Raw genomic sequence first — 27,368 nt, 5'->3', positions numbered from 1 at the left:
ATAAGATAATGACTTCATACCACCAAAATCAGCCATCATGTCAAAATGTGATGTTTCTGCTCATTTTTTCCCTCACAAAATAAAACCTTACAGATAAAAGTGAATCTGCATATCCCCTTCCTCCCAGGTTCCATGTTCAATTTGGTGCCTTCCTTTCCCTCTAGAATGCTCTGATGAACATTTCCCAATGTGCTTTTTAAAAATGAAAAAATTATTGTGCCAGGATCTGGTGCTTGCCAGCTGAGCCTCTGCCACTGGGTGTCACCCAAACCCACTTCCTAGGGTGATCATCTTTCCCGTCTCTCTCACCCTACATGAGGAGGGCCAGGTAGGAGGGTGGCAGGCGAGGACACTGAGCCCCGAGGGCACTGTGGTTCTCTGTGCCTCTGGGAGGTGCTCCCCAAGCCAGGTCAACACCGGGTAGAGGAGGGCAGCTGATGGAGGAGCATGCTGCTCCTGGTCACGGAAAGCCTGGCCCAGGCTGTCTCAACCTTGGATGAATGGTTGGGGAGCGCCCTGGTCAGAGGCAGAAGCCTGCAAGAAAAATGAGACCCTGAGATAGGGGGCCAGCTGAGGCCATGAGGTGAGACACTAGCTAGATAATGCAGGAATCCCCATATATTTCCACATGGCTTCCTTGAATGTTGATGATGACTAGGAGTTTTTGTCACAGTGTGAAATCAACATGACGTCCTGAGACCAGCAAAGCACTGACTTTTACTGTTTTTTCCACTGTCATCTCTTTCCATTCTCTGACCCAAGCCAGGTGCGCTCTCTTGGCTTTTTTTTTCCTTCTTGATCCCTCTGATCAGTGTGTTTTCTTGTTTGTTCTCAGTTGCACAGTTTGTGTGTGTGTGTGTGTGTGTGTGTGTGTGTGTGGTGGAAAAACCACAGGACTTCAGAACTGTTACGGTTAAACAGGAGCCCATTTCCAGCTTTTGTGAGCCCCTTCTCTCAGTTACCTGCTTTATTCTGTTCCCTTAGACTCTGAAATGTTGTTTTCTCAGAATGCCTCCGTGAGGCCAGAGCATGTGCTTTTTCTCAAGAGTTTCACTTCCTTTCCTGAACCGGCATGGGGTTTGTTTGCAGCACATTTTCAGTACAGATGGTTGATGCTTCTCCAGGTTTCCTGCCAGCAGCTCCGTGCATTCCCAGGCTGTCTATGTCACCAGCATCCCGGGTGTGCTTGCGGGCGCTGCCTGTGAGACTGGAGATGTCTCTCAGGTATGTTTCACACCATGGCTTGTTTTGTTTTTGTTTTTGACCTTGGGCTTTGAGCCTAGTGGTGCTCTAACCACTGAGTTAATGCTAGGTCCCTCCTAATTTATTTTGCAGTGCGGTGCTAGGTCCTTTGCATCTTACTATCCCTGCACACTTTGAGATGGGGTCTTGCTACATTGCCTAGGGTGGGCTCAAATTTGCCATGGAGTGTAGCCTGTGCCACTATGCTTTTTTTGTTTTAGATTTTGAGATAGGGTGTTACTGAGATGTCCGGGTGTGACTGGAACTTCTCATTCTCCTGCCTCAGCCTCCTTCAGCGCTAGGATTACAGGTGTGCACCATCCTCACACCGTTGCTTTTTAGTGCTTGGCAGTTTTGACAGATTTCCTCCTTAACAATCCAGAATGTCTGTGTTATGGTGAGTTTAAGCAAAAGTTGGGTAGTATGCAGTCTCCAGGGTGCCATTATGAAGGGTCAGCCCCCAAGGGAACTATGCTGGCCACTTTATTCAGTGGGCACCTTCTCTGGGTCCCTGGTCACTACAGTCTTTTCCTTATGGCTCAGCAGTCCTGGCTGTTTCCTTCCTTAGGGGCTTTGCCCGCTGATCCCCCCCCCAGTCTGAACCCCCAGGTCTCGGTGGTCACTGAGGCTTCCCAGGCACCCATGTACAGATGGGGGTAATAGCAGATGTTCACTGGGCTCTCTCAGTACCATGTCCAATGGACTCCACATTCGTCCTCGTGTCACTGGGACCTAGAACTGTTGTTACCTTGCGTTGCATTGAGTGCTACAGTGCGCCCTCAGCCCCATGGTGTGCAGCGGTGGGGCCTGGCCAGAAGGGGTGTGGCACTGGAGCATGACCTGGAAGGGTACCTGCTCATCTCAGGCTCCTCCCCATCTGCTCTGCTGTGCTCCGCAGCTGGCATGCTGTGTGCGGCTTACTCTGCCAGGCCCTTCCCAGTGTTTCTGCCTCAGAGCCAGCCAGTATCGGCTGAGCCCACTGCAACTGTGACCTCAGATAAACCTCTCCTTCTTTAAGTTGCAAGTATTAGATATTTTGTGCAAGTAGTAGATAAGCAGCTAATGTAAATCACTCTTTTTGTAGCTGGGACAAAATCCATGACATACTTATTCCAACCAAGGAGGAAATAGTTACAGAGGTTTCAGACCATGGGCAGGTGGGTCCAAGGTAGAAACCCCATGGCAGAAGGCCTTGGTGGAGTAAAGCTGCTCACCTTATGGTAGCAGAAGCAGAGCACAGGGGGAGGAGCCCGAGAAGAAGGGGCCAGGGCTTGTGAGCTCCAAGGTCACACCCCCGTGACCCACCATTGCACTCCCAGAAGTGTGCTTTGCTAGTCAGGTCAACAGTGAAGATTAACCACCGCAGTCAGATCCCTTGTTCTTCATTGCGTGGGAAACCTTCTCACGTTACCCCATATCATTTACTGATGTGTTCATCTGCCTTTCTCCTTACGAGAGAAACATTTGCCATCAACTTTCAGGAGGCACACAGGAATTCTTAGGTGTGCACAGGACTTTGTGATAGTTGCTGCCATTACAGTTACTGGACTCCAGGACCCACAGAAGCTCTCTGGAGAAAGAGGATGATGTCGGGGTGTATGCTGTGCCCCTACTCTGGGCTATAGGTCAGCCGAGACACCCGGCATTTCCTCCTCTGTCAGGAATCACCTTATAGGACATCATGAGAGGTGTTCTTGTGGACAGAGAATTATAGAAGTCCCCTTAGCTTCTGTGACACCTTTTGGGCTTCAGTTACCCATGGTCTACTGCAGTCTGAAAATGTTAAATGGAGAATTCCAGAAATAAATAATTTAACTTGCAATTTTAAGTGGTTTCTATTACTGTATATTGTTATACATGCTCTGTTTTATGTTGTTAATCTTTTCTGTTCCTAATTTACAAGTTAAATTACAGCCTAGGTAGGCCACTGACTGTTTCAGACCCTCACTGGGGTCTCCTCGGAATGTGTTCCCTGCGGATATGGGGCTGCTGTCCCTTTCTGTAGCACAGTCATAGACAGGGACTGCAGACTGAATATCCACTCCCAGCGTGGGCTCTGGTTTGATTTACCCTGTATTGTGGTCTGTGCCCTCAAGGGCCAAGTGTCTTGGGAGAGGGGCCCCACCTGGGTCCCCTCTCTCCCCTGGGAATGTTTGAAGCTGGTGTGTGACCTCTGTGCTGTGTTTGAATCCAGGACAGCGCTCCAAATGGAGAGCCGTTGCTCTGGCTTCTGGCCCAGTCTCGTCTTGCAACGTAGGTCCAGAGAAATGAATTCTTGTTTCCCACCGCAGGTTGTCTACCCGGCCGGAAGTGGCTAGCATAGAGCCCCTGGGCCCTGATGAACGCCAGTGCTCCCAGAAAGCTGTGGTGCAGGCCCGGCTCACACAGCCTGCCCGGCTCACCAGCATCATCTTCGCCGAGGACATCAGTAAGGGCTTAGAGTGCTGTGGGTGGTCCCTGGGTGGGTGAACCAGGGAGGGACAGGGAAGTATGCCATTGAGATCAGTGGCCTCCAGAGCTGCTGTAGCCCAAGTGGTGCCCATACTATCCTTCACACCTGCATGTGGCTTCCTGATTTCTAGAGGAGTTTTGATTGACTGGTATCGAGGTGAACCCAGTTGCTCCAATCTAGGATGCCACTCTTTGTCCTTCTCCACATTTACTGTATTATGGTTATAAAACGAAATTGACTCTCAGCATCCATGAGAAATTGATGACAGGTTCCTGCTCCAGTACCAAAATATGTAGAGGCTCAAGTCACTTACATAAAAAGCCACAGTCTATGTACATCATCCTGAATATTTTAAAACATCTCTAGATTACATATAATACCTAATATCATGTAAATGCTGCAGAAAATTATACTGTATGGTTGGAGAATAATGAGGAGGAAAAACATCTTCCAGTGGAATTTTTTTTCTGAATATTGCCAGTCTGTGGTTGGTTGGATCTGAGAGTCTGGAATGTAAGATTACAGAGACCCAGCTATACTTAGAGACAACGTAATGTTTTCTCATGGTTTTCCCCATTACCATCATACGTTTTCTATTTTACTATGGAATTATTATCATTGTCCTTTGGTGCTGAGGATTGAACCAGGGCCTTGCACATGCTAAAGAAGGGGTCTCCCTCTGAGGAGACCCCTGCCACAGGACCGCCCCTGCCACAGGACTGTTTTTAATGCCAAGTCATGTTTTTAGCAGCAGATTGTCTTATAAGCATTCCTTATATTGGACACTTAGAATGTTTTCAGATGTCTGTTTCAAGGTTATGTGCAAAAAGAAATTTTTAACACAGAGGAGTTTTGAGGTCTTTTGGGATTCTTTTGCTAATTTCCTCCCTAGAATAATATTCTTGTTTTAATGGGGCACAATAATGAAATTATTTTTTTGAGACAGGGCCGTACTATGGTACCCACACTGGGCTGCCACTCACGGGCACGAGGGACTCTTTGGATTCAGTCTTTTGAGTAGGCAGGACTACAGGTGCATACCCTCGAGTACGCATATGGATTTTGACGCACGGGGTCATAGTGCTTTTCAGTGAAATATTACCAGTGCACAAGTATTTTCATATGCTGCCTGGAGAATGATCAGAATAATTTGGCATCACGTGCTGCCACCCTACCCTTAAAGAATTCTCTAGGTAATGCCATTTATGTATCTTACTTATGGAGCAAGTGGATGTGTCCATGAATCCCTTCTGTAGTGTAGTTGATAAAAACATCAGCAGAAGTAAACAAGAAAGAAGCAAAGACCAGTGCAATCCCTAGTCTCAGTGGGGACACGGGGCTCCCGAATAGGATTGTTTTCTTTTAGATGCTAAGTCCACATACTCATGTAACTTCCTGATTACATTCTGAGCTAATCTACAAGCAAGTTGTAATTGTCTGTGGTGGGCAGCGGAAATGTCCCAAGCTCTTCCTTCAGCCCTAACGACTCAGGTAGATGTCCCCAAGGTTTGTGTGCTCAGCTGGCACCTGGAGTCTGAGGGTGAATTCAGCTCTCTGAGCCCTGTGGTAGTATCTTTTATCTTTTTTTTTTTTTTTTGATTGTTTTGTTCTGTTTTTTGGCTGTTCTAATCTCTGCCAGAGAGCAAGGCTACCAAAGAGTTCAGGACCCCCAGGTGGCATGATGGCCAGCCACTGTCTGCGGTGCTGACCCCTTTCCATGTCCCTGCAGCCACAGGCCAGGTGCTGCGCTGCGATGCCATTGTTGACCTCATCCACGGCATTCAGATTGTGTCCACTACCCGTGAGCTCTACCTTGAAGATTCCCCTCTGGAGCTGAAGATCCAGGCCCTGGACTCGGAAGGTGAGCACATACCCACCCTGCCGTGACCTCTTTCTCGGTCACTGTGTCATTTCACATCCAACCCTGCTGCCTTAGCCAAGAAGGAAAAACTGGTGCCGGGGTGAAGCTGAAGAGAAAAATTACCTCCAGGGTGAGATCTGTGCTCTTGGAGGCATCAGACCATCTCCATTCCTTGTGCTCTGTATTCCCGAAGCCTGGCCTGAGCACTCAGGGTGTAGTCGACCCTGGGGCAGACTCTATACCGTTGCACAGCAGTGGTCCTTGGTAAAGTTGGCTCAGGAAGCCCATGTTTTGGGCAGTGATGGGGTGTGAGGGTGGCTGGCTGGTGACCAAATTGTGACAATGGGAGCTGTTCTCTTGCTTGGCTTTCAGGCTGGTCTTAGTCTCCTGGCCAAGCTTTTGAGCATGCGTGTGTGTGTGTGTGTGTGCGTGCGTGCGTGCGTGCGTGTGCGCGCGCGCGCGTGCGTGCGTGCGTGTGTGTGTGTGTGTGTGTGTGTGTGTGTGTGTGGGCCAGGGAGACACTTCTGCATTGCTCTCTCTCAGCATACTATCCTCCCCACCTAGCAGCATCAGATGTCACCTTGTCTGGGCTTCAGTTTTTCTAGATAGCTTTCTTCGGTGGTCAGCAGACTGTGTGGGCTGCAACCCTGACTTCTCAGTGAGGGAAGTGAGGAATGTACTAGCTTTTTGTTGCTGTGACAAAAATTTGAAGGAAGAAGGATTGATTTTGGCTCATGGTTTCTGAGGTTTCAGTGCCTGGTTGGCTGGCTCTGTTATCTGTGGGCAAGAGGTGGGGATAACATCACAGTAGAGGCCATAGGTGGTGGGTGTTGCTTACTTCATGGTGGCCAGGAAGTAGGGCACGAGAAGAAGGGTCCTGGTCCCCTTAGAGGACACCCCCCCCCACTCAGCGACATATCTTCTTTCCATTAGACACCATCTCATAAAGCTCTGTCACCTCCCAATAGGACCACAGATTGTTGGGGAAGTCTTTGGGGGGGACTTACCCAAACCCTAACAGGGCACTCATTGGGTGGGGATTCTTGTGGTAGTAAGTAGAAGTCAGGGCAGAGGTGTTTCTCAGAAGATGCTCATCCCAGACTCAGGGTCACCTTCTCTTCAGAACCTTGCCTGACTAATCTGCCTACTGTGTTCTTTTTTCTACTTTCTTGTTTATTTTCCAGAACAAGGTTTCTTGGCCTAGGCTGTATTGGTTGGCACTTTGGGCATAAGCATCCTCTGAGAAGTATCTGCCCAGTGCAGAATAGTATGTCTTGCAGCATCCCTAGGCACTGCCTATGGAGTGCAGATGGATTCTCCAAGTCAGGAAAATCAAGATTGTCCCCATATATGGCCACATTCCCTGGCAGAAAGAGAACAAATGACTGGTATTGAGCCTTTGCCAGACCTTTCCTTCCTTCCTCCATGAATTCATTTGTCAGACGAGCTCCTAGCCCCTCTGTTCATGTTTTCTCATCTGGGGGACTGAGATTGGGAAGCTTGATGTGGTGACCACCAGACATGGGGAGAAATCTGCAGCCAGATAAGCATTGTGTGGGTGCTCAGTAACAAGGGGTGCTTCCCTGAGCACTGTCTATAAAGGGGTACTGTCCAGGTACCAAGGATGCTGTGGGACCCAGAAGGGCCTCGCCTCTGCCACAGGACCGCAGAATGAAGGAAGACAACATGTAAACAAACCATCATTCATACATATGGGTTGAACCCTTCATCTGAAAATCAGGATCTAAAATGGACCAAAATCTAAATTGTGTGTGTGTTTGTATTTGTGTGTATGTTTTCTTAGGGTGGAACCAGGGAAAACTGCACATGCTGAGCCAGGGCTTTACCACTGAGCTATAGTCCCAGTGCCTTTGAAAATTTAGTATGAGATGTAGACTCACTGAGTTGCTCAGGCCAGCCTCAAACTTGTAATCCTCCTTCCTCAGCCTCCCAAGTAGCTGAGATTACAGGCATGTGCTACTACTCCTGGTTTATCCTAAACTTCTTGAAGTACTCAAAAGGTCAGTGCAAAGATCCCCAAATTGAAAAAACTTCAGAATCAGAAACTTACACTTCTGACAGTTTTTGGATAAGGGATGCTCAACCATGGTTGAATGCTGTTCACAATCAGAGTGCCTGGAGGCTGTAGAGTTAGGTGGGGCCAACCTCAAAGGAGATGAGATAGGATATGGAGGGTGGGGGTTAGGTAACATGCAGCTGAAGATGTGCTGGAGGTGAGCCCAGAGCACTGCATGTGGACAGATAGGAGGGCTATGGAGAGGGCAGGATGTAGGACAGGAAGTGTCTTTGGGGTCAGCTGGCCGTTTGCCCTTAGTCTGAAGCAGAGAGGGGCTGAAGAAGGGCACTGTAAAGTGAGGAAGCTGAAGCTCCTTGGCAGGATCTAGAGAAGTCACTGGCTGTTCTTGGGAGCAGAAAGACCAAAGCCAGAGCCCATCCTAGGGGCAGGCATTCTTTAGGGGCACTTTATGTCTCCTGTCGCAGTTCACGTTTCCATGGTGGAAAGATGAAGGCACAGAGTGAATACAGTCATGTACTTATATTCGTGTGTGTGTGTGTGTGTGTGTGTGTGTGTGTGTGCGCGCATTTGCATCCACCCAGAGCAGGCATGTGGTTAATATGTAGCAGAGCCAGCATCTGAGCTCCAAACTGGCCCAGAGTTCACCCTTTTGGCCAGAAGTTATGTTTTGAGAGGATCCGGAGAGTGAGTGTCATCCCACCTTGCTGGCCACGCTCTCTCTGTTGCTTGTGTTCAGCTCTGCCATTGCAGCTCCAGAGCAGACTGGGCAGTGTGTCAGTGAACAGATATGATGCTGTTCTAATAAAGCTTTATTTATAAAACTACACACTGGGCCAGATTTGGCTTTAGGAGCCATAGTTTACCACTTTCTGCTCTTGACCACTCTCCTCCATTTCCAAACCTAAGTCACTTAAAATAGTTGTTCTTGTTGAGTTTTATACACCATGAAACTCAACCCATTAAAGCATACAATTCAGTGGGTTTTTTGGTGCATTCACAATGTTATGCAATCATCCCTGTCTCATTTTAGAATTTAGCACCACAAAGAGAAACCCAAATAACAGTCAGTCTCATTCTTGTTCCTCTCCAGCCTCTGCAGCTACCATTCTACTTCTGGCCTCTCCATTTCCCTATTCTGGACCTTTCATATAAGAATCATACAATACAAACAGCCCTACTTTCATGCAGTCTTTTGTGACTGGCTTTATTCTCTGTGCATGTTGTCACCTATGAGCACTACATTCCTTTCTGTTGGAAAACAACATTCCACTGCATGGATGGACTGTGGGTTGTGTTTCCATTTGTAGTTAGTGGACCTCTGGTGGTTTTCATTTTTGGACTGTGATGAGCAGTGCTGGTGTGAGCTTGCCAAGCACTGAGCTGGACCCACTACCAATGCAATCTCTCACCCCTCAGGAAAGGTGCCATAGTGCCCTTTGTACAGGAAAGGATTCCAAGGTCTAGACAGTTTGTTTACTTTGGGTCACAACCCACGATTGGCTGAGCAGGGACTGGGACTAGGGATGTCAAGGTCTGTCACCTCTCAGTGCGGTGCCTGCTTCCTGCAGATGGGCTGTTCCTGGGCATTGGTGCCCTGAGCCACAGTGCCATTGCAGGCCTGGACCTCCCTCCTATGCTTTGAGTCTAATGTCTTCTCTTGAAGCTCATATTGAAACTCTTCCCTGATGCAAGAGTACGAGGGGAAGTGGCACCTTTCAGACGTGATAGGACTAGGTGCGGCTCAGTGGTGACACCCTTGCCCCATGTGCACAGAGCCCCAGAAGAACAAGGGAAAACCAAAGGGAATGAGGTGTTTGTGGGTGGTGCATGCAGCTCTTACTGGGCTGGGTGACTTACCTGAGGAGAAGGCCTTTGCTTGTGTTTTGTCTCTTCTGCAAGTACTCAGGCACAGGTGCTGTTGGCACATGCTGTCTGCACATTCTGCGTACCTTCTCCCTTTGCTCTGCTGCAGTGTTAAAACATAAGTTGACATTAAGCCTAAGGCAGATGTGGCAGTCCCATATTGGGCTTCCATCCTCCAGAACTGCAACCTTAATAAAACCATTTCCTTTATAATTTACCCAGCATGACAGTCAGCCTTCCATTACCATGACAGAACTATGAGAGTGAACTTAAGAAGGAAAGGTTAATTTGGGTTAACAGTTTCAGAGGTGTCCATCCATAGCTGTTTGGGCTCAGCGTCCTTGTGGCAGTACATGGCGGAGGAGGCCAGTTCACCTCATGGAACCTGGATAGCAGAGAAAGGAGGATGAAGGCCTGCAGTCCCAGTGTCCTCCTCAAAGGATGCCCCTGAGGACTCTATTTCCTTCTGTCAGACCCACTTGCTGAACCACTCCCCTCCACTCTCACCACAGGCTGCAGCTGAGTCTTCAGCACATGGCCTTTGGGGCATTTGGGACCCAAACTATAAGACATGGGCTTAGGCGTTCTGTTAACAGCAGCAACTGAAACCCACCCTCTCTACCACCCCTTCCCACCCATAGGCTAAGGCTGTTTGCAGAATGACTGTCTTGAGTCCATGTTTTCAGAATTATTTTCCAGTCCTCGTGTGCCTTGTGCACTGGTAGAACTGGACCAGTGCAGGGTCACTGAATTTAGTGCTTTGTGGGGAGAATTGGGGTTGGTTCATTTTTCTGGATGCTTTTTTGTTTGACACTGAACTTTGGGTCCAGGCAGGCATCCAATAAATGTTTGTACAGTTGGCTTGCTTAATGTTCTTTGTGATTCTCCTGGGACTGGGGCAGAAGTGTGTCCTTGGAGCCTTGGGCCCTGCGTGCCCTGGTTAATACTACACTCAGCCGTCAGACTTCAGGATCAAGGGTGCTGTCTATTTCATGCAGCAGGTGCTTGTGGCTGCTTTTTGAATGGAGAAACTTTTGGGTAGAGTTTGCTTTTCTTTTTAAAATTTTATTTAATGAGAAAAAAACAGAGGGTACAAGTTATACAGAATTTCAAAAAAAAATAAACAGTAGGAAATCACTAGTTAATAGATTACATATTGTCATCTTAGAAATAGTTGTTCAAGTTCAAAATCTTAGAAATAGCTAGAAATCTTAGAAATAGTTGTTCAAAATTAAAGCTTACAAAGTGGACATTCAAACAGTGAGGCTGCAAACAGTTCTGTTCAATGATCCAACAAAAACTCAGTAATATGGTTATATTATACACTTAAATATACATGCAGTTATGTTCTTTAGAGCACTTTCTTTTCCTCTCTTTTTTACAATGACAATTACACATTTTGGGTTTTATTATTCCCACAGTTCTTATTACTTTTTTTTGAAGAGAATAAAACCAAATGTGACATAACAAAACAGAGTCAGTCAAATCAAAAGGATGGACATAGTACATAATGTAAAAACAGAATACAAGGTGATCAACAATGGTTACCATAATGCCTCTTTCTATCTTAAAAAGAATTTCCTATATCATCAGTTATAATAAAATTGAACAAAATAGTACAGAACAAAACCAATAAACCAAAACATTGGAGACATTACAGGACTTCAAAAGAAGATAATAGTCAAGCCAGAATGGGCATCATAGTGAATCTTATGGTCTTTGCAGTTGTTGCCTATACTCTCAAACTTGGTACTATCAAGCAAAACAGAATAGAGTAAAATCAATCAAAACAAGATGGTGAGAGCAATACAGGGTTTCAAATCAAGTTAATAGGAAATCAAAGTGGGTTACTATAATATATCGTGCTATTTTTTATTCATTTTTCCCTAAATTAAAAAGATAAAAGTAAAAAAAAAAAGGAGATTGAGATAAAAGAGGACATAACAACAAAACAGCACAGGTCAGAACATAACCATTTAAGCAAAATAGTGTTTCACCACCAGATATCCCGACATAAAAGTAGGTACCATAGTGTCTCTTTCCTTGAAATCTTTGAGTATAACTTTGTATACTGTAGCATCAAACATATCAAGATAATGTAAAACCATTCAAGAGAATGACAGTATTACAGGGTGTAACAGAAAATGAACAATGTTTTCTGTATTATCTCCTTGTCTATAAAAGTTTTTGTTTATATTATCACATATAGTAAAATCCAGTAAGATACAACATATTAAGACCGATGGACACAGAAGAATAAAAGCTTGATGGGACTTCAAAACAAGATGATATTAAATCAGCATTAGCTCTTATGATGTCTTGTTTTCTCCAAAATAGCTGTTCATACCATCCAACCTTCTCTGTCTCATTTCTGTTGAGCTCTTTTTCTGTCATTAGTTGTCAGTTTGTCTTCCTCATTTCGCTTTCTGCTCCATTCATTGTGGCCACTATGCCACTGTTTCTGGGATCTTGGTACTTTTCTCTTTTAGAATGTCCTGCAGTATTCTCTGTAGAGTTGAATTGGTGGTTGCAAATTCCCCTAGTTCCTCTTTGTCTTGAAGCACCTTGTTTCTCCATTAATTTCTAGGGACACTTGTGCAGGATATATCAATCTTGGCTGGAGGTTATTGTCTTTCAAAGCTTGAATTATTTCGCCCCATACTCTTCGTGATTTGATGATTTGTGCCAAGTCTGCTGTAATTCTGATGGGTGTTCCCTTGTAAGTGATCTGTTGCTTGTCTCTGACGGCTTTTAGTATTCTGTCCTTATATAGGATTTCGGGAATTTTGATTATTATATGCCTGGGTGTAGTTCTGTTTGGGTTGTAGGTGGCTGGGTTCCTGTATGCCTCATAGATCTGAGTATCTTTACCTTTTCCCATATTAGGGAAGTTCTCCGTGATTATTTCTGTGAGTAGCCTTTGCAGTTCATTTGTTTTATTCCTGCTTCTGCCTTTACATTCTTAATTCTTAAGTTATAGATCCTTTTATCACCTTCTAGCCTTTGTATTGTTACTGCTTGTTTCCTTGTTATTTTTAAGAAGTTTTTCCTTTCATGTTCCTGCATTACAAATCTGTCCTCCAGTTCAGATAATCTATCCTTAGTTTCTTTCAAGCTGTTATGCCAGCTTTCAATTCAGTTTTTAGTTTCCTGGTAATCTCTTTGAACCTGCTTCATGTATTCTACGTTTTCTCTATTTTCTCTATCAAACAATTCTCCCTTTTTTTTTCTGTTCTTCCATTCCACCATCTGTTTTTTCTTGAGAGGTACTTAGCATTTCTTTAACTATTCTACTTATATCTTGCTTTACTTGGTGAAATACTTCACTTTTGAACTCGTCTGTGAGGTCCCGGAGATATCGCTTTATGTCTGTTGGTGCCATGCCTGATATTGCATGTTTTCTGTCCTCATTCTCCTTTGCATTTACCTTTCCTGGATCAGTGTTCTCAGGATTGGAAACTGAGGGTCCTTTCTTGTTGCTCCCTCTTCCCATACTTTTTGTTCTTTCCATACAAGCGTATATAGGAGGCCCAGTTTCTTTCTTTGTCGGTTTCAGTTTGTTTGAATCACACCAGCTAGATGTTCCCACCCACTGCATTGTACTAGGAAGACACAGACCTGGCAGCCTGCCCCTCCAGGTCAGTCAACCTGCTGAAGGCTTCACTGTGTTAGGGTGCACTGCCAGGCGCAGGGACCTGGTTTGGGCTAGCCTCCTGGGTCTTAGTCCACGGCATCACCCAGGTCAAGTGCTTCCCACCAGTCCCGCTTGAGAGGGGAATATGTGACTGAGGTCACTGCAGCGTCCTGTTCCGCCTAGTCTGCCCAGTCCCAGAATGTCCTCTGGTGGAGCCTCCTAGTCTATGGAACGGTCCCCGTTCCTCTCCCTCACCGCAAGTCGATGCAGGGCTCCCTGCCAGCTCTGCTGTCAATTTGGTTTGCTGATCTTGGGTAGAGTTTTTTTTGAAACCGTTTTGCCACCTCCCTCTCCCCCAACACCTGTCCGGGCTCTGTTTTGTGAGTGGGGACTTTTCTGCTCTGTTTTTTTCTTGGAGGTCAGGATTGCAGTGAGCAGCTATACTTGGTCTCTTCTTTCATTCTGCCAACTAGTAGTCAGTCTTCCCCTGCCACCCACATGGCCAGCTTCACAAGGGCCAGAGGCTTAGATGGGTCCCATACTTGGTTCAGTGCTCCGCCAGTGCTGCCTTGACATTTGTAATGAGTTTTTTTTAGACTGTTTTGCAAATGGATTCTGGTGGACAAGGGAGCATGTGTTAGGAACACAGGACCATAGTAATCCACAGTCCAGCTTCCTGGCCACCTTCATGCCTCCTGGGATAGATTCTCAGCCACCAGCCTCCTGATGTCCTGGCCTTTCCTGGCCTCTCTTGCCCTTTCCTTTGTCTTGACCATTGCTAGAGGACTGTGGGATGTGTATGCCTCAGGTGATTTGCATGGAGCAAGGGGTGGTATGGCCATCCCTGCTTGGGTGCTGCATTGGCGTCTGTCTAGTCCAGAGGCCACTTTGCCACCAGGGTGACCTCCACTCCACTCAGCCCCTCAGGTACCCAGCATGTTCTGGTGCGTAGGCTTGAGAGTGCTTGGGGTCTCCTGTCTATAGCGGCCTCAGGAAGGGGTGAAGCCTGACTCAGCTTCCCCAGGGCCCATCCTGGCTGGAGTCTGTGTCTGTGTGGTAGCTGGTAGAAAGGGAACCTGGGAGCCCACAGTGGGCCAGCCCATGTGTGCTGGTTGCAGGGTAGGACTTCCAGGTGCTTCTGAGGGTCTGTCATCATACTGGACAACCCCTGTACTTCCTGTGCTGGATCCCTGCCTGGGAATTTCCTATTCCCCATCCTGGCCTCCTGGCACTTTTCTTTACTTTTGAGGAAGTGACCTCGCATTTTCGTCTGTGTGGAGGACCTGGTACGTGCAGCTGTGTGAGTAAGTGCAAGTCAGAGAAGTGCAAGGACCCTTCCTGCTCTCAAAGTATCCCTTCTTCTTCCTCTTCGAGCTGTGAGCTTGGTGGGCTTGCAGGGGAGGCAGGAAACAAAGGCAGAACTCCACATGCAGCTGCTAAAATGCTCAGACATGTGGCTTTCCACCAGGGTTCCCTCTTTGCAGGGCATCTGCTGGCTCCATCCCCTGTCTGTGACAGGGCAGTAGTGACCAGTGCTGGGTGCCTCTCTGAGTGACCCTTCCAGCAAACCCATGGTGAATATTTTCATTCCTGCTTTACAGAAGGTACCAGTGGTGCTTGGAGGTGAGCTGGATGTAAACCTCTGCAGGTGTACAAGACATGAGTGGACGGCAATCAAGGAAGCGAGGTTTATCTTGGCTCACACTTGGTAGAGGTCTCAGTCCATAGTCAGTTGCTCCAAGGCAGGGTTGCATGGCAAGGGGCAAAGAGTTGCCCATGGCAAGGGGGTGGGAAACAGAGAGGAAAGGAGAACCCTTCCAGGCCTCATCCTCAGTGACCCCATTTCTTCTCCCAACATCACATTTCAGGTTGAACTCAACAGTGGACCAATCTACTGATAAACATCACACTTGATGTGATCACCTTCCACAGACCTCACTTATGAGTGTGTAAGGCTTTGGGGGATATCAAGGGAGAAACCATAGCAATTGCCTGCAGGGCTTTCCTGCTGAGTTGCTCCTAATCCAAACTATTTCCATCACAGGGGAATCCATCCTTGTCCTGATGGTTGGGCTGCAAAGTCAGCATGCTTGGTCAGCATGCTTTGACCCGAGCGTGGAGCCTTGGGCTGCCTGTGCTTTATGGGCACCATCTCAGCCCACTGGGGAAAGAAGGTTTTCCTAGTCAGGGTGTTGGGCAGAGGAAGGGGCTGTGCTGGGAAGAGGTAAGCATCTTGTTCCCTGGGGTTGGAAGGAAGGTCTAGACCCTCCCAGGGTGACAGGGAACACCTGAGTTTCTGGCGTCCACTGTGTTTCCACGCTGTAGGTTTTGTATCTTCCTTCCTTACCTCAAGATGTTAAGATAAATTGCCTCAGTCAGAATGCTTTGAGGTCTGAGGAACTGCAAACTTTTCATTGGTTCAAAATCCTCCCTTGGACCTCTAAGAGAAATCGTCCCTCTGCATGTCAACCAGATGAAGTTTGTTCTCATTGACCAGTTGCCCACATTGGTGGGAGGGCATCTAAGGGACCATGGCAGAGAGGCCCTTCCTAAATAGACCCCAATGAGTAATGGCAAACACAGCACTGGAGCTTCCACTAACTATGGTTTAATTTGACCATTTGGGGTCGTGAGTGGGCGCGCGTAAGATCTTAGGTCCGTCCCTCTCTAAAGAGTGTGCCCTTCATACTATAAGAACAGCCTTTGGAGGTCCCTAGCTGTGTCTGTGTGGGAGCTGGCCTGCCAGGGAATGTGGATGAGGAACATGGAAAAGGATGGAATGACGGAGAGTGTGGCAAAATTGAGAGCATGGTCCTCTGTGGAGGGCTGAGGCAGCCCCTGGCCTGCAGAGGATGCGACCCAGGCAGCCAGAGTTGGGCTTTTCAGGCCATTGTGGGAGTTGGACTTGCATGTGGCATTGGCTAGACGGAATTGGTAGCCCTGAAGGCTCCCAGGCCAGAAGGAGGACCTTCAGAGCTCAGGCAGCTGGGCCTGGCTCTCTGTCCCCCAACCCTGGACCCCAGGAGTGTCACAGTCAAGGGGAAGAGGAAAGAAGAGTTGTGTGAAAGCAGTCACTGAAGAAGGACACTGCCCCTCCTGCCTGGCTCCTTTGCCTTCTAGATTGTAAAGTGCTTACAGATAGGAAGGAAGACGATAGTGTTGTCTACACTGAGCCTGTTAGGAGCAGCCAGAGGCTGGGCGGTACAGCAGGAAGAATACGGACTTTCACCTGGCCTGGCCTGGCCTGGCCTGGTTTGAATCCTGGCCCAGCTCATCCTGATCACATGCCTGTGAGCAAGTGGCATCTTTCCTTCCAGCCTTAGTTTCCCCTCCCAAAGATGGAGGTTAGGGCACCTGCTCTGCAGGACTGGTACTGAGCATGGTTTTCTGCAAGTAGCTGAGTGTGCTTCCTCTGTCTCCTTCCCTGGGCCCTGGGAACTAACTCCACTGCCTTCCTCCTGCCCATTCACCCTTTCAGGGAACACCTTCAGCACCCTGGCGGGACTGGTGTTTGACTGGACCATTGTGAAGGACACAGAGGCGGATGGATTCTCAGACTCCCACAATGCACTGCGGTAAGAGGCGCCTTGATGAGGTCTGGCTAGTTTAGGGGAACCCGGGACAGGGGACATTGTGGGCCTTTCTTGGGCATCCTGGATGCTTTCCAGAAGCCTGTGACATTCCTGGTGACTGTAGAGAAAGGGTTTCCTCTCCTCCAGCTGCATGGGCACCTGGGTATTTCCAATGTGTTCTGTGGGAGCTCGGCAGAGAGGCTGGGTGGTGACAAGAGATAACACAGAGAACACAGTGCTGTCTTATCTCAGGCCCAGGGAATGGGTGTGTGGTCCTTGGGGCGCCAGAACTCCTCACGGGGAGCAGGTTAGAGGGAGACAGGTGTCATCTGGGAGGACGGCCAGTGGGCTCCCCAGCATGGAGCGTTTGGACACCTTGAGTGTCTGACTTGTTTGTGTCTGTTGCAGCCTGCGGGCTGGACACAGCTCTCTCCTCTGCATTTTCCTGCTGCAGGAACGGACTTGCAGAGGTCAAGCCATTGGAGTTTCTAAGTGGCAGACCTGAGATTTGAACTCAGACCTGTGTAAATCTGTACTGTCCAACATGGCAGCCATAACCCCATCTGGCCATTTAAATTTACATTTGACAAAGTGAAAAGTTCACTTCCTGATATACGGGATGGGGTGGAAGTGGATCCTTTCCATAGCTGTGGTCCTGTCTCCTGGAGAACCTCAGGCCCAGGATCTGAGCTGTTATTCTCTGCTATACTACATGGTCTTGTGCTTTGTTAAATAATTTTTTAAGACTCACCATCTTTTTTAGGAGAAGGAGACTTAATTTATAAAGATTTTGCAACAATTTTAGGCCTGCAGAAAATTTACCAGTCAGGTACAAAAAGTAGTTTTTCTGCATTGTTTGAGAGCCCATTGACAAGCTGGTGCCTCACCACCCTGGATTATTTTAATGTGAATTTAATACCATTAAGGACATTTTTCTGCATTTCTGCAGTAGAGTCATCAAAATTAGGAAACTGACACTGATACATGCAGTGTTCTGATCTCATTCAAGGTTTTCTGATTGCCCAGTTTTGTCTTTTGTAACAACAACAGAAGTCCCCACAAACCCAACCCAGAATCACACACCATGTGTTGGCCCTGGTGCTTGGTCTCTGATCACCTGGTCTTTCTTTGATTCTTGACATCCTGGTACTCATGAACAGAACTATCTACTTCTAGAGAAGGTCCCCTGTCCCCTGTCAGACTCAGAGCTTTGTGTCCCGGGCAGGAATCTTATAGACACACAACCTTCATTGTCCCACCAGTCTTATTCTTCCTGTTGACCCAGGACAGATACTGACTGCTGAGGTCATTTGGGGGAGATGGTATCTGCCAGGAAGTCATCCCTTCCCCAAAAGTGGCTTCCTCACCCTTTTGTGGTTGTTAGTAAGTACTTCATGGGGGTGGGCGGAGTTAAGGATCTGATCTCTTGTTTCTGCCTTTAAAAGTCCAGCTCTGGGCCAACGAGACAGTGGTGATGTGGTGGCACTGCCACTTCCTCCTTTGTCCGCCTTCATGCATGGCTGCATTGAGGTTCAGATGGTCCTTGCATTTAGGAACATGGGCTCTAGGGTCCCAGGATGTGGCTTCCAGTCCTGGCCTTGTTGCTGTCACTTGGGAGAAACCTTGGGCTCACTTGAAAATTACAGAATAAAGGGAGGGACCAGATAGAAGGGATCCCTCAGGCCTGCCCTGTGTGCTAGCCCCAGCTTTTCCCCTCAGGTCCCATGGGGTATCTCTTTGGCTGGGTCTGGGGTTGGAGTCCTGCTGCTTGGTTTCCGTGGGCCTCACTTTCCCCACTTGGGAAGCCAGTTGTCTCCCAGTTGAGTGTTAATCAAGTGTGGGTTCTGATGCAGGTCAATTCCCAGGCTTCTGATCAAGCTGGATTGGGCTGAATATCCTGCATCTTCACAGGGTCCTTGGAAGTTTTCACATGGTACTTTACAAGGACACATTTCTAGGTAGCACTGTGCAGAGAGGGGACTATCACGTGTTTCAGCATCCCACAGCCCACAGGAGGTTCCTGTAATGGTAATGCTCGTGTTGGACTATGAGGAATCTGATGTTCAGGTCTGACAAGTTTCCTTTTCCAGAATCCTCACCTTCCTGGAATCTACATACATCCCTCCTTCTTACATCTCAGAAATGGAGAAGGCAGCCAAGCAGGGGGACACTGTTCTGGTGTCTGGGATGAAGACTGGGAGCTCCAAGCTCAAGGCTCGCATCCAAGAGGCCGTCTACAAGGTGAGCTGGCTCTGGAGCCCGATGACATTTGTGTCTGTGTTGGTTGCCTGTTTTGAAGGGATATCTGGGGGAGGCTCCTGAGGTCCCTGTCTCTGGGGTCATAGAGCAGCTGCTTGATCTCAGTTTAGATCTCAGAACAGAATTCTCAGTAACTATTCATTTCTGATGGGTACTCCATCCCTGCTCCATGCTGTATAGGGACATCAAAACAGAACCCAGTGTCCCTTCCACCATGCTGTCACCCCCTGCTGCTCCCCAGCAGAGGCCCTAGGACTGTCACTCAGTGAGCTCATTTGTGGAGAGCTGAGATCTCATACCTCCTCCCTGCCCCACACCATGTTGTCCCATCCTCACCTCAGGAGCTGACAGTGGGAGAGATGTGTGTCACAGACCCGGGACAGCAAGAAGCCAGTTGCAGGCCTCACCTAGATCCTGATTTCTCCTCCATTCCAGAGGGCCAATATCCTCCCAGCCCAAGCTTCCTTTTGGACCAGAGCTCTGAGACCTTCCTGTCACCTACCTGGGTCTGGAGCATAGGCAGGCCCATAGAGAACTTTGTCCACCATTGAATTTTGCAAAGTGATGGGCAAAGAACAGTCCTCTTCTGGTCTATCTCTGTCTTTAGTGGTTTAGCAGTTATTGGAAGTCCTGTAGGGTTCTGGAAACAGGATATTGTAGTGTCACCAGGACCTGTCCTAAGTGACTCGGCAAATGGTACAAGAAGGCAGTTTGCCCCTGTTAGGCTCCTAGGCTAGGGAGGAAGACAGACCCATTGTCCTTCCTGTGATTAGTAAGTGTTCTTCCCAACTTGTGGGGCTAGAAAGCACAGAGCCTAGACCCATGGGAAGGGCTTTCTGTCTTTGTAATGTATCAGAGACACTGTCGAATTTAACGTTCATCATGGAAACCCAGAAGACCTTAGAACAGACTCAAAGGAGACTCCAAGCATCAGAGGCATGCGGGCCACTGGGGTGCTAAAGTGAACTTCCAAAGAGATGGTAATATCTGCAGTGTGACAGCACTTGCACCTCCACAGGGACAGCATCTTTGCGTTTCTGCCTGTGAGAATCACTGGTTTTGCCTTTCATTTTCTGCAATGTACTGGGCTATCAGTAGCTCTCAGATGGGAGGTGCCAGCCCTTACGAAATTTGAGTGCATGTCTGCCATTCCTCTGGGGTCCCCTGGGATCTCTGTGGCCAGAGATCTTGTTTCTTCATCTTAACACTCCCATTGCCTTAGGAGTATACTGGAAGTTAGAAATAGAACAGAATTGCCAGCCTCCAGTGTGTAGCTCTGTGTTAGAGCATTGCCTAGCCTTTGCCAGGCTGTGGGCCCCATAGCCAGCACTGATAATACACGCAAAGTCTCTCCTACCCACCTCTTCCCGTGCCCCTTTCCCTGTGTCCACCTCATCTTTCTTGTACTCTTCTTATGCCAAGAGTGTACGCCCTGCCGAGGTCAGGCTGCTGATTCTGGAAAACATCCTCCTGAACCCAGCGCATGACGTCTACCTGCTCGTGGGGACCTCCATTTGCTACAAAGTGCAGAAGGTCAGGCAGGGAAAGATTACAGGTAGGTCTGCCCTGGAGATTGGGGGGAGCACTGATGTTCTTCTAAATTATGATGAAAACACCTAACAGAAAGTTGACCACCACAGCTGTTTTTAGTACATAGCCCAGTGGCTTTAAAACCTTGACGTTCTATACAGCCATCACCCCCACCCATCTCTGTACCTTCCTAGCCTCTCAAACTCTGTTCCATGAAACATGAAGTCCCATTTCCCCACCCCAGCCCCTGAGAGCCACCATCCTACTTTATGTCTCCATGAATTTGACTCCTCTAAGGACACTGTATAAGGACAATCATATAATGTTTGTCCTTTTGTGTTCGATTTATTTCATTCAGCATCCTGTCCTCCAGGCCCATCCATGTTGAGGTGTGCAGAATTCCTTTTAAAGTTGGACAATATTCCACTGTATGTCTGAGACTGTACTTTGTTCAGCCACTCATTCATCCGGTGGGCACTTGGGCCCATCCTTTGGCTCTTATGAATGATGCCACTGTACACGGGAATGTGCAAATGCCTGAGTCCCTGCTTCCAATTTTTTGGGGGTCTTTATCCCTTTGGTTTGGGCAACCCAAAAGCCATGGGCTTCCCTTGGGTTTTGGCTGTGATCTGCCGCTGACTGCCAAGCAAACTCAAGCAAGCCACTGCCTCCCTCGGCTCAGTTTCCCATGCAAGCCCTGGAGGCCTTTCTACCAGGCTTCAAGGGCGGCATGGGTTGACAGGAGTGGGGTTGTCTGGAAATTCTAAAGTGCTGAGAATATGGGACATAGAGGGTGAGTGTTCTTCATGGAGTACAGGTCATCCTGAGAATTGTGGCTCTTCCATTCATACTGGCACACGTGTGACAGCAGAGTGCAGGGCACAGCCAGCCTCAGGCACTAGTGTTGCATGTAGGTCTGTCCTCTTGAGGGCTTGGAACATACAGGTAGTGGGTTCCGCATCACGAGAGGCTTATGAAGAGTCTATCAGGGTGGCCCCTCATTTTCACAGTATTTGCGTCTCCAGCGACCAGAGTCACTGCCTGGCCTGGAAGTGAAGGAAGCGGGTCGTGTGTGTGCATTAAGGGACAAGTGGAGGGATTCTCAGTCCTGGCCTTCGTCAGGGTCACCTTCAGGGTCTGTGTGAATGCAGAGCTTCAGCCACACCCCACAGTGTCTCAGGCAGGTCTCAGGTGGCACACACTCAGGGTCCATACTCAGCCTCTGATCTAGGGGCAAATTACTAGAGCAGAACACTGACACTCCAGGATGGAGAGGAGTGTACCACCTCTCTTTCAGAATCCTGAGCAGGACTGTTAATTTTGAAAGACGCCTTAGTTAAAATTCCTTCCTGGGCCTCAACCTGGGTGTTTTCCCTGCAGGGGCTTCTCCAACACCCTCTCTGGCAGGAGGGCAGAGCCAGGCTACACTCAGGGTGACAGTGAGCCGTGGCTGCTTTGGACAGTCTAAAGCCTCAGGAGGAGGGGGAAAGTGACTGGGGTCCTGGAGTGGGAATTTTGTCCCTGCTCTTCACAGCCACAGCCATGTCTTGGCCTGCATTCTGCTGCTGTAACAAAATCCCCACAGCTGCTTACTTTGCAGGGTAAAGAGGTTTATTCAGCTTGCAGCTCTGAGTACCAGGAGCAGTGGCACTGGCTTTTGTTTAGCTTTTGCAGCTTCCTTGGCTACACTGTGGCCTTGTGCCGCCAGCCTGAGAGAGAAGGCGAGATGGCACAGGAGACAGGAAGCCAGAGAGGCTCAGGAACTAGGCCTGTGGCTTTTCTAAAAACCTGCTTTGCCAGTGACCTGACCTCTTCCTCCCTCCAGGCTCCACCTCTTAAAGGGCCAGGACCCCTTATCACTGCACACTGGGGCTGGGCTTCCAGGGCATGAACCACAGCAGACTGTGGCAAAGCTTAGCTTCATTTCCTCTGCCCCACGTCTACAGGGTGGGGTCTGTAGTTCTGTCCCCTGTTGTGGAGTGACGAAATAAGGGGATAAACTTGTGGGACTGGAGGCATCTTCAGTCCTGGTCAACAGATGTCCTTTCTTGTCCTTTTTCTGCTTGTCTGTATCTGTCTGTCCATCTGTCCATCTATCCTTCCTTCCTCTTTCTGTATTTTGTCCTGGGAACGGAACCCAGAGGCTCACACATGCCCTACCCCCAAGCTATACCCCAGCCTCCACATTTGTATCAGAAGTGTTCCACGTTTGTGGGCCAAGGGAGATGCTGTCCTTCACGGAACCCATCATTTCCCGGATAATTGTCCTTCCCAGGACATGTCCGCTGCGGCTTTCCTCCACAAAATGCGTGTGACCTGACACCAGGGATTGCTGAGCATACAGTCAGATCTTTACAGTGATAGACCCAGCTCCCACATTTCAGTGGGTCCATGGACCTTTTTGGGAGCTCAAGAGGGCAGACAGAACCCGAGGGATGCACCCCAGCCCCCAGGATGTGGAGAAATTCCTCATCCTCTTCAGCAGTGACCAGAAACAGTCTAGTGTCAGCATTCTTCAAGTAGTTGGCAATTTCAGGCAGAGGCTGTCGTCAAGTTAAAAAGGAAGAAAGAAAGCAGCTTATGGCAGTGACAAAAAAACTGATTGCTTCTGAAAATTCCTGGTGTGTCAGCTTTGTCCACAGGCATGGAGAATAATATTAAAATGTAAAGCGCTGAGAAATTAAGCCGAAACTGTCGACAGCTGTACTGGCAGGCGGGGCCCGGAGATTGGGGAGCGGGTGGGCACTTGGCACCCGATGGCCCAAGCCTTCACCTCCTCTCCCTCTCTGTTTCTTTTTTGTTTTTCCTGCTTAGAACTCTCGATGCCTTCTGATCAATATGAGTTGCAGCTTCAGAACAACATCCCAGGGCCCCAGGGAGACCCTGCCCAGGCTGTGGCTGTGCTGGCCCAGGACACATCGAAGGTGACCGCCTTGCAGCTGGGACAGAGCAACCTCGTCCTCGGCCATCGGAGTATCCTCTTCCCAGGCAGCCTGTGTCTGCATCGGCACGTCATGTCTGCCGCTTTGAAGTCAAGTTGTTTTTCTCTCCCTGAAAACCAGTCAAGGATAAAAATAGCCCTGTTTTCCCCCAACAGTCTGAAAATCAGAAAGAACTGAAATAGTAGCACCGCTGTGTGGAATTGCTCACCTCTGTGGGTGGCTCGCTAGAGAGAAGCCTGGGAGGGGATGGTAGTGGGGAGCCCACTGTCCTTGCTGCCTGCAGAGACTGCCTAGGGCCTGCAGATCCCTGGAGAGGCTGGCGGGGAGTCAGGGAGCAGACCGTTTCCACACTTCCATGTCTGTTGTTGAGGGCCCAGGGTGGCTTGTGTCCCATACGACCTCTGCTGTCCCTCATGGAGATTCGCTTTGCTAGGGTAGAAATGCAGCAAAGCCTTTGTCTGGAGAGATGATTTGCTCCATTTGGCCTAAGCAGGGGCTGGAAGCAGGTTCCAGTGCCTCTTCTATGCCACGTGGTCATTGAGTCATTGAGCCAAGCTGGAGCCACTAGCTGGATTACTTGATGTCTTGAGCCAAGCTGGAGCCACTAGCTGGATTACTTGATGTCTTGTGTTCTGTTCCTTAATGAAGAACTCAGGTATCCGCATGCAGGGTGCCTCTAGATTGCCCAACAGCACTATTTATGTGGTTGAGCCCGGGTACCTAGGTGAGTATCCTGAGGCCTCTTGGATGTTGCTTGGTTGTGATTACAGAAATTGAAGACGTTAAAAAGCCAAAAACAAGGGCTGGGGTCAGAGCAGTGCAGTAGAGCACCCACCTAGCAAGCCTGAGGCCCTGGGTTTGATCCTTTGCACTAAATGAAAAAGATGAGAAAAACTGACAGCTCTCAATCCTGACCATTTCTGCGTCAGGCAGGTGGAGAACAGGAAGAGCAGTGGAGGAAGGAGAGGTGTGAGAGAAAGAAAGAGGAATCTGTGGCAGTGACCACCCTGAGAGGCACAACCAGGCCTGGAAGCTGCTGTGATGGATAGTAGCTTGAGACTTTGTGGGCACCTGTGTCATCCAGAGTTACCATGGCAACTCTTCCTTTCTCACACTGAGGCCCACACTGAAGCTATTTAGTCGAGAGAATCTGACACGTAGCAAACTCCCTTGGTCCTCTTGTTCACCAGAATGTGAAGGGCAGACCTGAATGGCAAGGTAGTAACACCAAGAAAGGTGGCCACTGCTTCTCTGGAGCTCCATTGGCTCAGACATGTTCCTAAGTGCCTTCTGTGTGCCTGGGAAGGGCTGGAGCTCAGAAGCCATAAGACAGAGTGCTGGACTTGGGTTCATGGAGAGAGACTGGTGCATGAGGGGTGCAACAGGGCAGAGGTAGGGAGTTAGTAATGTGTGCACAGAGGAAGACTTTAGGGATTTATGGGAGGCCAGCATCATCTTGGATGGGGCTTCTGTTGTGGCCTCAGAACCTAGACGTGCTGTGGCCTAGGCTAGGCCTGCTACGCTGTGGCCTGAGAGCCGAGACTCACCTTGGGCTTAGAGTCGAGGCCTGTGCATGCCTCAGCCACTACACTGGTTGGGCCCCAGGCAAGGTATGTGCTTCTTGCAGTCATCTCAGACTAGACCTTGTTTCACATGCTCTAGACATTAGTACTGTTCAGGCTGGACCTGCTGTGACCTCTGACTGTACTGGTCATGAGAAAAACCTGCCTGAGCAAGACCTGCCCCAGCTTACATTGGCCATGACCCCAGCCTACAGCCTCTTGGTCTCAACCCTAAACTCTCCATGGTTCCCCATGAGATTTGGGATTCTGGACCTGCCATGGTCTTGGACTTGAGTGCTTTAGTCTCACGACCTAGACTGTCACTGCCACAGGTCCAAACCTGTCTATCTAAAGAGCCCAGAGCTACTTTGACCTCAGCAAGAACTTCCATGGACCCAGACAGGATACACAGTCTCAGAGCCTCAGTTGACTATGGTCTCAGGCTCAACGTTTTATAGATGCTGCATCTAGACTTCAGTAAGGTTCATCCGCTATGATCCCAGAGCCTAGATCTGCTTTTAGCACCAGTCTGCAGTTGCCATTGCTCCAGGTAACATCGGCCATGGCCTTAAACCTAGACCTGCATGGCCTCCAGATAGACCTGCTGTCCCCTTAGAGCCTGGCTGACCTCAGGACTTTGACCAGCTATGGCTACAGAGTAGAGCCATGGAGGCCTGCACCTGCACCTGCTGTCTACATTTGTCCTGGCTCAGGATATGGCATGGCCTCAGGATGGACCTTCTTGTTTGTCCCAGGGTGTACCTGCTGTGGCCTCAGAGTCTAGACATCTGTGAGCTGTGAAAAACTTGGTGTGGCCTCAGACAAGACCTGCTGTGGCTAGACAGTCTTGATATGCTGAGTTCTGGATTCTGGTCTGAGGAACCCTGTGCAGTCTGCGTGAGATGCATTCACTGTTGGTCCTGGGAACCAGCCAGCTTAGGACTCATAATTAATGTAGCCCCCCTCTGCACAGCCAGTCCTTCTCCAAGTAGGAGCCAGTGAAGACTTGGGGATTCCATACCCAATGCTTGATCTTCTCTCCCTTTTGCCTGTTGTAGGATTCACAGTCCAGCCTGGTGACAGGTGGGTGCTTGAGACTGGCCGCCTGTATATCATCACCGTCGAAGTATTTGACAAGTCCAGCAACAAGGTCCACCTGTCTGATGTGAGTACCTGGCCAACTGGTGAAGCGGGTTCATATTCTAGAGCAAATGTCCAAAGAACATCCCCAAAGCAACAGGGGTATCCACACAGGAAGACCGAGAAGGGATCTTCTATTCCCTACTGGCACCCCTGGGTCTGTGAGACACTATCATGGGGCCCTGGAGAACCTCAGACCCTTTGAACCTCTGAGTCTGCAAAGATGGAGACAGTGTGCCCACCTATGCTCTGTCCTCTGAGCGCAAAGGTCTCAGAGCTGAATCTATTGCCTTCTGACTGCAGGTCAGGAATTCCTCTAATCCTTCCAGAGCTCCTGAAAGGCTCCTGACTGGGCCCATTTCAGTTAGCTTCTTGGCTCTCTGGTGGCATGCCAGATGAGGGTACGGTCACTGAGAGACCTTCTCAGTGTCATCAGAACATCTAGATGGAGTTAGAGGTTTTGTAAGGGTACCAAATTCCTCTTGGGGCTTCTTTGTTAATCAGACTGGACATTCACTGTTTTTGCTTGAAGTTTGTGCTTAAGGATTTAATTTTTTTTTTTTTTGATGATGTGATGGTTCCTGGATGAGACCTCAGGGCTTAGAGAAGCTAACTATAGGCTGCAAACTGCCCTGAGCACCACACAGTTTTCTGGCACTGGAGCAGTGTGATTGGCCCATGCAGAAAAGGGAGCTAGGGAAGGTCAGAGGCTGGGGCTTTGGTCTGGAGTTGCTTCCAGCCTCTCTGGTGGCTTTTGGAGACTGAGCCCTGTGACCTCACCTGGCTACCACTTTGGGATCCTGGAGCTGCTTTCCTGAAGTCATCTTTCCCTGAGTTTTCCCAGAAGCACCACTCACCCATGCTTTTTGCCTTCCAGAACATCCGGATTGAGACTGAGATTCCTGCTGAGTTCTTTGAGGTTCTCTCATCTTCCCAGAATGGGTCACACCATTATGTGAGGGCAATTCAGAGGGGTCAGACGACTATCAGTGCAGCCCTCACCTCTGTGGTGGACCAGGCAAGTTGGTGCCTCCTGCTTTCTATGCCCAGCTCCCCCACTCTGCTGCTCTCTAGGTGCTGGGGAGGCCTCTCCCTTTCTAGGCTCAGGCTCTGGCTGCCTTGGCTGTCCAGAGCCAGGCACCTGGATGTCTCCCTATTTCACCCTTCCTTCCCTCTCCTTGCCTCTATGAAAGGATCTGTGCCTTGCAGAACTGGGATGGTATGTTTGTTCTGGGAGACAGTGCTGGGCCCAGTTGGGCTCCAGCCCAGACCA

General features: G+C 48.9%; 1 protein-coding gene across 3 annotated transcripts in view; it reads left to right on the top strand.

Annotated features, from left to right (window-relative positions):
- Nup210 (nucleoporin 210) overlaps positions 1-27,368 on the top strand; it is a 94,563-nt gene that overhangs the window by 9,405 nt on the left and 57,790 nt on the right. For all 3 annotated transcript variants that reach the window (XM_003463871.5, XM_063237950.1, XM_023562444.2), the window contains exons 2-10: positions 3,534-3,670; positions 5,424-5,555; positions 16,569-16,665; positions 18,753-18,903; positions 20,344-20,476; positions 23,266-23,424; positions 24,049-24,117; positions 26,014-26,120; positions 26,973-27,113. In XM_003463871.5, the coding sequence (XP_003463919.2) occupies positions 3,534-3,670; positions 5,424-5,555; positions 16,569-16,665; positions 18,753-18,903; positions 20,344-20,476; positions 23,266-23,424; positions 24,049-24,117; positions 26,014-26,120; positions 26,973-27,113 (1,126 nt within the window). The remainder of the gene's footprint in view (positions 1-3,533; positions 3,671-5,423; positions 5,556-16,568; positions 16,666-18,752; positions 18,904-20,343; positions 20,477-23,265; positions 23,425-24,048; positions 24,118-26,013; positions 26,121-26,972; positions 27,114-27,368) is intronic.

This window comes from Cavia porcellus, unplaced genomic scaffold (assembly GCF_034190915.1).
Source record: "Cavia porcellus strain 051 isolate PalLab524CR breed Dunkin Hartley unplaced genomic scaffold, mCavPor4.1 scaffold_27, whole genome shotgun sequence".
NCBI lineage: Eukaryota > Metazoa > Chordata > Mammalia > Rodentia > Caviidae > Cavia > Cavia porcellus.
Note: the sequence above shows the minus strand (reverse complement) of the source record. Positions and strands in the feature narration are given on the sequence as shown.